The following is a 13,022-nucleotide window of genomic DNA, read 5'->3' as shown; positions in this document are numbered from 1 at the left end:
ATGATTTTTTGAATTTTTGTCTGTTGGCATGTTTGTAATGACAGCAGTTGGCGGTTTTCTTAGATGTATTTAGCTTGATGTAACTTAAAAACAGATAGCTACGTATACAAAAAATTGTCGCCCCACCAATCTATGAGGGCAAGACGGGCAACAACTTTTTTTTTTTGAGGTTCCTGTTAGTTACATGTTATGTTCTCAGATATGTGTTTTATTTTTAGATAAGCTAATAAAAAAGTTCGAATACGGACGGAGGACATTTTTTGATTTATTTCCACCTTAATGATTTGACGTAATTATATGAAATGAAATTAAAATTTATTTATGAATATGGGTTACAGATAGGTGACATTTTATGTATTTAAGTAAGTCAAAAACACAGAACACATACTTTTATGTGTTTGTCAATGTCAAATTGACAATTCGATGCGAAACAAAACAGTTGGAGGTCCAATCAAATCAAATCAATACAAGAATCTATGAATACAAGGCTACAATTCCTCAAATACATATAGGAAGAATTGTGTATTGATTTTCCTTTCTAACAATCTTATAGGCGAGTACCTATATTTTCTATTTATTTGTAATAAGCGCGCACAGATTCTTGTACTGCATTATACCTATATACATTTGAGATAGACATAGAATCTTCTTCTTCGTCGTTACCTTTTCCCACTTTCTACGTGGGGTCGGCACAGTATGTTAGTTTTTTCCAATTCTGTCAATTGCCATCTCACTGGTCACTCCCTTCTCCTCATACTATCCTTTACGCCGTCCATCCATCTCTTTTTCGGTCTTCCCCTATTTCCTGAACCTTTCACTTCCATATATAAGGCTCTTTTAGTAACATGACCTTCCTCTCTTCTCATGATGTGTCCGTACCAACCCAGCTAATTACAATTACATTTGAGATAGACATAGAATACAGATGATAATTACAATATTTTTTACTGCAAGTTGATGTTGGTTTTCTGATGTTTTATGTACTTAATCACTCATTCAGATTGGTTTATTCCACAATATCATACCACGATTTTGTTATTGTTCTTATCTTTCCATCTTCAGCTTAGCTCTAATCTGTACAAATTTGTAAATTATGGATTCACAAGTCAAATGTATTTTTAAATTATTCTTGATTAAGTGATCTGCTTACATAATAGAAAAAATACATAAAATATATCCCTCACTGGGTAGACAGAGTCAACAAAAGTCCATGTTCAGCTGTATTGATAATGATTCAGATTGTGAAAGATTGATAGCCCATTGCCCAGATGAATTTAATTTTATGAAACACTATTTGGCTATGGCTAATAAACTGGGGTTATTAGCCATAGCCAAATAGTGTATAACAGTATAATGTTGAGAAAGATTCTTTCATAATGATTAACACTTAATAAAAACATGATTACCTACTCTGTTTTATAAGTAAGTGTTAATATTTTTCATTACAGATTCAAACTTCATAGATCTATAAAATGAGCCCTGTAGAAAGTGTGCCCGTAGCTGTGTTAAATTGTATTGATGATTATGTGGAACTGCTTTATGATGATATTCCAGAGAAAATCAAGGGATCAGCACTTATATTACAGTTGGCTAGAAATCCAGACAACTTGATTGATTTAGCTAGGAATGGTAGGTTTTTAATAAGTCTTTCTATTTTACTTTCTAATTTCTTCTAATAGTCTTGATCAGGAATCATACTGTTATTGTAACAATTCAATATAACTCCTGAACTATCATCAGAATGATGTTATTAGTAGGTTGTAACTTGTAAATAATATTTTATTAAGTTGTAACTTGTAAATAAGCAAATTTTGGAAAGTTCATCACATTCTGCTTTTGAAATACATTACTACTAGAGGCCGCCCGCGACTTCGTCCGCATGGAAACCCTATCAATCCCGCGGGAACTCTGGGATAAAAAGTAGCCTATGTGTTATTCTGGGTCTTCAGCTACCTACATACCAAATTTCATGGTAATCGGTTCAGTAGTTTTTGCGTGAAAGAGTAACAAACATCCATACATCCATACAAACTTTCGCCTTTATAATAGTAGTAGGATAGGTACTATAGGTATATTACATATAGGTATATTACATATTACTATGAGTTTATTTATTATCAAAGTGCAGTGAAATTTTCCATTTTAGTATTTCTTATTTATCATTTACAGAAGCCCTTTTGAGTGCACTGTCAAGAGTTTTAAGAGAAGAATGGAAAAGAAGTATTGAATTGAGCACAAACATAGTGTACACATTTTTTTGTTTTTCAACATACAATGAATTCCATCCGGTAATCATTCAATACAAGATTGGTTCATTATGTATGGATGTAATAGAATATGAGCTGAAGCGTTTTGATCAATGGAAAGAGAAAGTTGAAGGCAAAAAGCAGCTACTTACACCAGACAAGGTAAATCCAAAAAATGTATTTCTTATTTAATTATTTTTTACATTTTAACCACTGAATTTTGCTGTTTGTTTTTATAGTTAGCACCCAAACTCATGTTCGCAAATCTGAGAATTTGGAATTTCTCTTGCCAATTTGTTTTATTTCAGTGTTTGTAAATTTCTCAAAAGAAAATAATAGACTACATCCCTCAATATGATTCATTAGTTAATTTTTGTATGTATATATATATATAAATATATATATGTCAAATTACTAAATTACCTTGAAATTTTAATTTTGATACAACTTTTTCAGAATGAACCTCCTAAAAGTAGGATTCCTGAACCAAAACGTCGTCCAAAATCAGGCACATGGGCAGTGGCTGACGTAAACCTACAAAAGTCTCGATCTTTAGTGTCTAGTTATCATGAAGACTTATGTAATGCTTCTGATGAAAGTTGGACTAAAAATGATGAAGAACAGATGAAGAGGAAGTTAAAAACATTGTCTAAGCGTCAAGAACAACTGTTGAGAGTTGCTTTTTATATGCTGCTTAATATTGCTGATAATGTAAAAGTTGAGGAAAAAATGCACAAGAAAGACATTGTTGGGCTTCTCATTGGGGCGATGGAAAGACATTCCAATGTAGATTTACTAATTCTTATTGTTTCATTTTTACAAAAGTTATCTATTTTCGTTGAAAATAAAAACAGCATGGCATCTAGAGCGATTGTCGAAAAACTAGCACCTTTGCTGGATTCGCCTAATGCTGATTTAGTCAATGTCACATTAAAGCTACTATTTAATTTGACGTTTGATACAAAATTACGCAATAGAATTGTTAAAATGGGACTACTACCAAAATTTATGCAGTTTACAAGTAAGTGGTCATAAGGGCACAATATTATGTTTAATGGTCTGTAATGAAGCCCAGCTTGATATTGTTCTTATTCTATTACAGGTGATGACAAACAAATAAATTTGGCGATGAAAATCTTATACCACTTAAGTATGGATGATCGTGTAAAAATAATGTTCACACAATCTGACTGTGTTAAATTGGTAAGATTTATTATACTTCTACCATAGTCGTAGCAAAAAAGGTGGACATAGAGTCCCTTAAAAAAAGTGAAGCATCGTAATGGCGTCGTATGCATGTGTGAGTGACAGAAAACTTGCATCCGTAAGATAATCTATGACTCATCTATGACACAATGGCGGCAGACTGTCACACTATTCGTGACAGTGTGTGCGTGAATCGTGTATACATACAGTGGGCGTGTATATATAGTACTAATAATGCTTCATTTTGCCGTATAGTATAATTCCGTTTGCCTTTTTTCTACGTCCATGACTTCTACATATACATATAAATGTTATTGCATGCAGCAAACATATTAAATTTTAATTAACAGTTTATTTTTACAATTTTATATAAATTTTGAACATATACCTGATTAAAGCCAATCATATTCTATGAATGCTCTATCTTTATTTAGTTGACAGATATGCTGTTGCTAAACGTGAACAGCGCGGCATTCTCCGGCGGCTCCCCGAGCACGACGGACGTGTTGCTCGCGCTGTGCGTGAACCTGTCGTGGAGCGAGCGCGCCGCGCAGCACATGGCGGGCGAGGGCCGACTGCGCGAACTGCTCGCTCGCGCCTTTCGACACAAGAACACAATGCTTATGAAGCTCGTACGGAATCTGTCGCATCACGCCATCAATAAACCTTTGTTCGTTGTGAGTGTTATTTATCTTTTATCACTGTTAGCGTACTCATAATACTTAATGAATAAACCAAAGGAACACAGGGTATGACCATTGCTTTAGTGGCACAACAATGATAGATTGGATCTACTCGCTAATAAATATTCAGCAAATAATACTCTGTTGCTGTCTATGTATTAAAATAGATCCCTTTATATATATTTTCATTTCTTTTAACATTTCAGGAGTATGTCGGTGATATCGCTGGCGCAGTCACAAACAGTGATGTATTGGAAGAATTTCTTATTGAATGTATCGGCACCCTCAACAGTATATTGAATGCGAACAATGATATAGACATAAATGCTGTTGTTGAAAGATACAACTTAATTCCGTGTTTGATGAAGATTCTGGATGTAGGTAAGTCATTACAGAGACAGAAAGAGGCAGGGAAAACGACTGAGAGAGAGATAAACAAATTGGTCAGTCTGTTCGAAAAAGTTCATTATTACTTTGTTATATAAATCTAAGAATTGTGTGCTTTATTGCACTATCTTAAGATCCATTTTGGAAGGTATATATCTATAATGGCGATAAAAAGAAAGGATTTCTTTTTATTTGAATTTGATATAATCTGTGATCCTTTTTTACAGATAATACACGTGTTTTCGACGCTCTTGAATCGTGAATCTATTGTTTCGTTGGTTGGTTTCGCGCTCGTAAAAAGAAAGTAGTACCTACCGTTTCGTTTCAGAGAGTGGTTGCGACCCGGAGCTGGTCCTGGAAGGCGTGGTGTGCTGCGGCGCCATCGCCGGCGACGAGCGCGCCGCGCAGGCGCTGCTGCAGGCGGGCGCCGCGCACGCGCTGGTGGCGCTGCTGCGCCTGCGGCAGGCCGACGACGAACATGTGTTGCAGACCGTGTTCGCGTTCAGACAGCTGCTGTCTTTCCCGCGCACGGCTGACTACCTCGTTTCGCGTACTGGTATAAACATTTTTGCGTTTCTTTTCTAATAAATTAGTTTGAAGTAATTATACCAACAACAGTACTCACTACTAGTTTTATGTTATATAAGGTGTTGTGGCAACTGATTTTACTATTATGCTGTATTTAATTTATTTGACAGCTTTATAATTGTGCTGTTAACTGCGTGCCTAGCAAAACAGTCTATGCCTAGTTTTATGAATGAATGAATGAAAAACCAGACTTATTATGTTAGTATACTTATAACTATGTTAGTAGGCATAAATAAAAATTAAAATTATTTATGTTATTCCAAATTCATCTTCATGAATGATTTCTTCGGTCTTGTAAAATCCATGTTAATTTCTATGTTACAGAAGCCCCGGCCTATTTGATAGATCTAATGCAAGATAAAAATGTAGAAATCAGGAAAATGTGCGACTCTTGTCTTGATATCATTTCTCAGATGCAAAATGATTGGGCTGAAAGAATTAAGGTATGTCCATTATTTGATAAACTATTTTAATACATAGGGTTACATTTGCGTCTGTTCTGTCACGCGCGACGGTCAATTCCACTTTATTCTTCTGTTTACATGAAACATCGATTATTTCTGGGGTGTACTTTCACCCTATGCCTTTCTTAGTACTTCTTAACTATTAGTAAGCCAAGATTTGTAAAGATAAAAATGGTAACAAAAACGTAATAATTTATGTACACTTTTACTTATTTATGTACACACAAACATCTAGAATGATAAACACAAGAAACAGAGGAGAGGAAGTGTGAAGGATTGCTATAAGGAAACTTTTATTTGAAAGGTCAGAAAATTTTGGAGACCTTTCAAAGTATGGAAGGAATAGTACCTATACCTATAGATTAGTACCGACCTTGAGAACGTGCTTTGACTAGCTTAGTGTGGAATCAAAAATAACACCGAGGTTCTTAGCAGTTTCAGCAAAAGCTATCACCTAACCATCCAGAAGTAATGGGCATATCACTCAGGTCGATACGATTGTGCAAATGCTTACCGCCAATGAGCATTGACCGAGATTTAGATGGATTTATTATAAAACACATTTCATTACACTCTTTAGTTGGGTTTAAGATCTGTAGACAGTAGTTTAGACGACATTTTATTTAAGTTATAAAATCACTGTTGTTATCATAAAAGTTTTATACACGGACGTAAATATAGTTATAATTGATTAAAGCCTGATAATAAATAATAAAATGCAAGTATACTGTGGCAGGTTTCTTACTCCGAAAGTTCCTTATAGTTCTGGGCCAAGTAACCGGAATATGTTATCGGAGCAATGCTTGAGTAAACTTGTTTGGTGCAGGTTGAGAGGTTCCGGTGCCACAACGGGCAGTGGCTCTCCGTGGTGGAGACGCTAGGGGCCGAGGGCGGCGGCGGCGACGCGGGCGACGACTTGCCGCCCTACCTCTGCGCCGAGTACCTCACCACTCATCGCCTCACAACCTCCGGTAAATCACTTTTTTTATTAATTTATTAATACAGATGTATCTATGCTTTACGACTGCCATCTAGTGATGACAGGAGCCCGAGAAAATTTTGTGTCACTTACGGTCACACGTTTCAAGTGATGATCGCATCGATTTTCTTCTATTTTCAAGGCATTAGGCAAATCATGTTACTTTACCTCCACTGGAAACTCAATGGGACTAGTAGGTACCTATGATGACTGAAAAGGAAGGTTAAGTGGAAGGATAAGACAAAGGCTTGTAAACTAAGGATTCTTTTTGTACTACTGGCTAGCGATCTATCTACTAAATATCCGAATCTCAATTCCGTCATTTACCCATCTAGGTGAACATGGCCTTTCAATCTTTTAGAGACCGTACCGTACCCGTAAGGGATGTAAATATGTATTAACAATTTATCCTGTAGATAAGATTGGATATATTATATTGCAGACTCTCAAACATCACTTAATGACGATTCGGATAGTTTCTTGGGAGAAGGTGACAACAACTGCACCAACAGGTACATTATCTTACGACTCCTAAAGTTATGACATAATTAGTTTCATAGTTAAAAGTTTTATTGCTTATTCTAACATTTTATACTTGTAAATTTCTATAACATTTTATAAATTTAAATTTCTTAGGCACATGGCTGATGGAAATGAAGAACCATTCGGAGCAGAGCGCGTGACCATGACGAATGAAAATAATAAGTTATACGCGAACGATGTCGATGTACATGCCTAGAGGCTGCGTAATGTTTCAGAAGTTTTTATTGCTGTTTCTATTATGCTGGCTTTTTGTACATAAATTCATCATAATATACTTACCAATTTACCAAAGATTAACTCCTTATCAATACATATAATAAAACAGTAAAAAAAGTTTTGTCTGTAGGTACATTGAGTATATTTTCAAAAAAATAATTTATTACGATGAAGAAATAGTAACCGAGTATGAATTTAAGAAAAAAATTGTCTGTTTGTGTTTGTTTGTACACGCTAATCTCCGGAACTACTGAACGGATTTGAATGAAACTTTTTTGTTGTATAGCTCTTATGCCCGGTCATAGGGTATAATTTATTTTGGAATCTGGTAATAGTACGAGATCCGGCTGCAAAATCACTACGTTCATCGCGTAGTTAATCAAACTCACATTTTAATATACATTTATGAATAGGATAATACATAGATAATAGGGTGCCAGTCAATAAGTGGCCGCAAGTAATTTTAATTAAATTAATGTTAATTAATTTTCCAAAAAAAATTTCGTTCACTTGTTTTTTAAATAAAATATCATCCACATCATAGAAATGTATGTAAAGAATTCGAAAATCAATGGGTGCCGTTACACACTCGGCCGCAACTACTACGCAGCCAGGTGTAAACAGGTAATATTTTGGTCTATTTATACGTTCATGTCGTACACGCATGTTTTTTATATCAAATTAAAGCTAATTTTTTTTTTAATATGATGATATATCGCTGCCTGTGAATAAATGGCCGCAAATTAGGGTTGCTAGCTGTTAAAAACTCGAGGTATCCGAGATAAAGTGAAAGAGAGTTAGCGCGTAACGCCACTTGTTAGACAAGGATGGCGAGTACCAGCTGTGCGAGTATTTGAAGCCATTGCGCACGCGTATAGATAGGGTTCTCAACAGTGCAGCTAAATTATTCTTATATGCTAACCTTCTTTTTGAGCTCGTTATACACAACGTTGTTGATATCATTTATTTATTGAACTTGAAAGTGTTATTACGTTGATAAAAGTAATATTAACATTTTAGAAAAATGAAAAATTGTTTTTTGTGTAGTAAAACTCTTTCACTTTATCTCGGATACCTCGAGTTTTTAACAGCTAGCAACCTTAATTTGCGGCCATTTATTCACAGGCAGCGATATATCATCATATTAAAAAAAAAATTAGCTTTAATTTGATATAAAAAACATGCGTGTACGACATGAACGTATAAATAGACCAAAATATTACCTGTTTACACCTGGCTGCGTAGTAGTTGCGGCCGAGTGTGTAACGGCACCCATTGATTTTCGAATTCTTTACATACATTTCTATGATGTGGATGATATTTTATTTAAAAAACAAGTGAACGAAATTTTTTTTGGAAAATTAATTAACATTAATTTAATTAAAATTACTTGCGGCCACTTATTGACTGGCACCCTATTATCTATGTATTATCCTATTCATAAATGTATGTTAAAATGTGAGTTTGATTAACTACGCGATGAACGTAGTGATTTTGCAGCCGGATCTTAGACTATAAGTACAGCTGATATCGAACCATAACAACTTAGCTAAACTATAGCAAATATTGAAATGACGTCTTATCAAAAGTTGTTCAACCTGATGAGCATTTTCTTTTGGCGAAAAAAAAAATGGAAGATCAGGATCATATTTAGAAGCTAAAGGGACTAGCTACTCTGTAATATGTACCGAAAGAGTAAATTAACCTTAACCTTCGTATTTCAAATACCTAACACGCAAACGTAGTTGCGGACGTCAACTAGTTTATAATATTGCTCGGTAATGCATTTTAGTAGAAGTTATTTGCAATGAGTGTGGCTGTCAAAATAGGTAATAAATATTGAATTTTAATGAAAATAATGAGAATTTGTCAAAAGAAACCGTAAGAACAAAATAAAATGTAGCCTTTTCACGTTTATAATATATCTACATAGAATAATTTATTTAATGTAGGTATTATAGACTTTCAAATAGGTACCATAAATGGTGACTATTTAGCAAGAAGCGCTTCAGACAAATATGTATGACATGGAATACAAAGTATCAATGCTTTGAGGGATTCAAAGTTTAAGTTGCGGCTCGGAATATATTTTTTGTGTGCCTTTAAATAAATAAACCGATATGAGAGAGAGTGTTAGTCTGTGGTTAACTTTAGAGTTCACCATGTAACTGTAGAGTTCAACACACTATGAGTGTATGTTTTGAATATTTATTTTCATCACTTTCACTTCACAACATATTATAAAGTAAAATCCTTCAATTTACTCTGTCTGTATGTATGCACTAATCTCGGAAAGTTGTAGATATTGTTTCTGTTTAAATTGTTGAAAAGAGTTTCTGAGGAAGGTTTATATATCTATAAATGCTACCCATGCAAAACCGGGGCGGGTCGCTATTTATTTAATAAGTTACTTTCATGTTGGGAGCTGTAACAGTGGACCAAAGGCCCCGAAACATAGCGACGGAGTGCAACTGGGAACACTCAAAGATACATTTTTTTTAGCCATTCTCACGAAAGAAAGTAATAAGTATTAAAGCTATCTAAACTGTAACCGCTTGTGCATTCTTTGGGCGCGTTACAGTGGTTGCGGTCAAGCTATATCATACATACATACATATAATCACGTCTGTACCCCTTGCGGGGTAGACAGAGCCATAGTCTTGCAAAGACTCATAGGCTATGTTCAGCTGTTAATTTGGCTTAATGTTAGAATTGAGATTTAACCCTTTCCATGCGGCTGGCGTAATATCACGTATAACTAAAAACCGTTGGCCACACGGTGGGCGTATTATTGCGTCCAAAACAATTCCTTGTGTTATACGATTAGACCAATATGAAAGTTGGTTCCCCTGTACTGTAGTTATAAACTCAACAACCTTACGTGAAACGGTGGAAAAATACTTACTTATTAGTATGTAGATACGAGTGCATGGTTTACGCCGATAGTGTTGTAAGCTTTTTATATAAAAAGTCTAATAAAAGGAGAATAATATAAATGGTAAGTTTATTACTTATAATTCTTAATAATGTGTTTTACCTCGACGATAATATTTTTAAAGATAAATCTTCAGATGAGACTCAAATTGACGAGCATGAACCATATTCGCAACCAAATTTTATCGACGATGATGAGATGTCGCAAAGTAGTTTATCTAGAAAACGAGGAAGAAACAATGAAATTTCTCCCGAAACTTTTGACGAGGTCAAAGAATCTCAAGTATTTATAATATAGATACCGCAACGAATTTTACAAAATAAAGTGAAATATTATGATGACTCTCCAAATCCGATAACACCATGTCCAATAAAAACACGATACAATGTACAAGATATGTCAACTAGCCAGATACTTATTGTACCCTCATAAATTAAATTTTAAGCTACCCTCGTTACATTTTATTATCACCATAGATATTTTTTTTAAAAGCATGATAAAATAATATAAAAAAATGTAAAATGAGTATGTAAAAAACTGAGTGTTAATTTGCTTATATGCTTGCTCATACCCAGTTGCCTAAAAAATTATTATGATTAATAAAAATTTAATTTCAATTTACTACTTACATATTTCAGTTTTTTATAAAAAAATATATATGCAAGTAATTTTATATAAATATTTGATATTCTTTTTGTATTTTTGCAGCAAATGTTCATTATTCTTAATCATAATTCAATTTTGCTCATTTCTGCTTATAAAGACGTTATTGTTTCAAGGTATGGCAACACCAAAATTGTCTATATAATTTTGAAAACGAAATAATACGCCATCCGCGTCTAGCGGAAGAAATTACAGAACGCAATAATACGCCTTCCGTACAGTAGAACCAGTTTTGTTATGACGTAATATCTCGGCCATCGTTTTATAGAAGGGCCTTAATACAAAACCGCCCGTACAGAGACGGCGAAATTGAAATAATGCTTCCGCATGGAAAGGGTTAAATAGTGACAGGTTGCTAGACCATCGCCTAAATGAAGAATTCCAAGTTTATAAGGCCATCCCTAAGACAAAAATTGGTACATAATACATTTAACTTCCAACCGGGCCTTGCTCCCTACCTTAATCTAAGTAGCGCCAATGGTTTACACAAGGCTGTAGTCCCTATTAATTTAATTATAGTATTAACGTACTCACATACTACGTACATACCTAATTGTTTTTCTTAATTAAAATTCACCAAAAATTAGTTGTGGTTTTATTTATTTACAGCGCACTCAAACATAGTCTTAATACAGTTAGTTCTCTTTCTATCATTTTAGGTAACCAAACTACAAACATATGTATCGTCACGTCTATATAGCCCTTGCGAGGTAGACAGAGCCTTGAAAAGAGTTAAAGAACAGCTTCAGATGTATGGCTTCATGATGGAATTGAGATTCAAAGGTTCTCTATCTATTAGCATGAAATTTTGTGTCATAATTTTACATGGCATACCTTTGTTTAGCCTAATAATTGTTACGCATAATATTATTTGGCATAAGTAACTTTTTAGGCATATTTTCTTTAAGCATACCTAGGTACTATTAGCATAACCTAACCTAAGAAGTACTCGCCTTATAGTGCATTACAGTACATCTGCTCCGCGCAAAAAATAAATTAGTCTGGTTTAAACTATATTTATGCCTATTGAAATAGTATACCAAAACCAAATATGCCAAAAAACTATTATGAGAAAAAATAGTATGCGTAACACGTTATGTTAAAATAGGACAAAAAAATTAGTCGAATGAAAGGGATCCCGATACAAATAGTGTCAGGTTGCTAGCTCATCGCCTACAAGAGGATCCCCAAGTTTACAAGCTTATCTCTTAGTCGTCTTTGACAACATACACATACATACAATCACGCTCATATCTTTTCGGGGTAGAATAATAGCCGATATCTTTTCAATACAATCTATTATTTATCCCACTGTTGAGTGGCAAAATACCTAATTATTTAACGTGCAATGTAAAAACTGTAACCAGAGATATTTAATGACTAAGAATGTTCAAAAACATAAAGTTTTTGTCCGATTAATATATATGTAATGTGTAAGACATATAGGACACTTATTGGTTCACCGTTTAGTTCCTTTGTATGTGCAGAGCTCTAGTATCGTCAGGGCTTGTTAACGTTACCACTAAGTTGCGATTAAGTGTTCACGGCAAATCAGTCATTAAACAAAGAAAACAATCGCATCGATACAATTTATACCTTTTACTCTTAATTAATATAGGTATCATCAGTAATGTTAAGTGAATTTACCGGTAAATACAAAAATATTAACGTCAAACAGTCTTAACGATACCCTATACCGTATCTGTACGTAAAAGGTATCGTTAAGACTGTAAGTACTGTAAGTTTTAAAATTCCGCGAAGATGTCACATTACATCGTTTTTTAATAAAACCTAGGTATCTTCCTTCAAAGATAAACTGAAAAGTCAACTACTACAATCTCAATCCAATATATGTATTGGGTTGAGATTGTAGTAGTTGGCAGCAAACCCTTACATGCTTATCCCTTCTCATTTTTCTGTAGATTTCATCTTCCATCTGCCTTCGCTTTTTTTTAATAGATAATTCTAAGTACCTTCCTACTACTTTATCTGTCCATACTGCCACACTTAATTTGGTATCCTTATATATTTTATATTGATATTTTTTATGTTCTAAGTACCATACTAAGTTTCACTGAAAATCAGCGCATTGTGTAACCGCATCATACACAT

At 34.3% G+C, this 13,022-nt stretch overlaps 1 protein-coding gene across 1 annotated transcript; it reads left to right on the top strand.

Annotated features, from left to right (window-relative positions):
* The first annotated feature begins 416 nt into the window (after positions 1-416).
* LOC106143027 (kinesin-associated protein 3) lies at positions 417-11,496 on the top strand. Its single transcript, XM_013344991.2, has 12 exons — positions 417-553; positions 1,449-1,629; positions 2,170-2,408; positions 2,703-3,267; positions 3,349-3,449; positions 3,887-4,129; positions 4,342-4,516; positions 4,851-5,078; positions 5,435-5,553; positions 6,401-6,545; positions 6,996-7,065; positions 7,190-11,496. Exons 2-12 carry the CDS (start codon positions 1,473-1,475, stop codon positions 7,290-7,292), a joined length of 2,145 nt encoding a protein of 714 aa, XP_013200445.1. The 5' UTR covers positions 417-553; positions 1,449-1,472; the 3' UTR covers positions 7,293-11,496.
* Positions 11,497-13,022: the final 1,526 nt, after the last annotated feature.

The sequence above is a fragment of the Amyelois transitella genome, chromosome 2 (genome assembly GCF_032362555.1).
Source record: "Amyelois transitella isolate CPQ chromosome 2, ilAmyTran1.1, whole genome shotgun sequence".
Taxonomy (NCBI): domain Eukaryota; kingdom Metazoa; phylum Arthropoda; class Insecta; order Lepidoptera; family Pyralidae; genus Amyelois; species Amyelois transitella.
The sequence above is the reverse complement of the archived record's forward strand: the minus strand, read 5'-3'. Positions and strand labels throughout refer to the sequence as shown.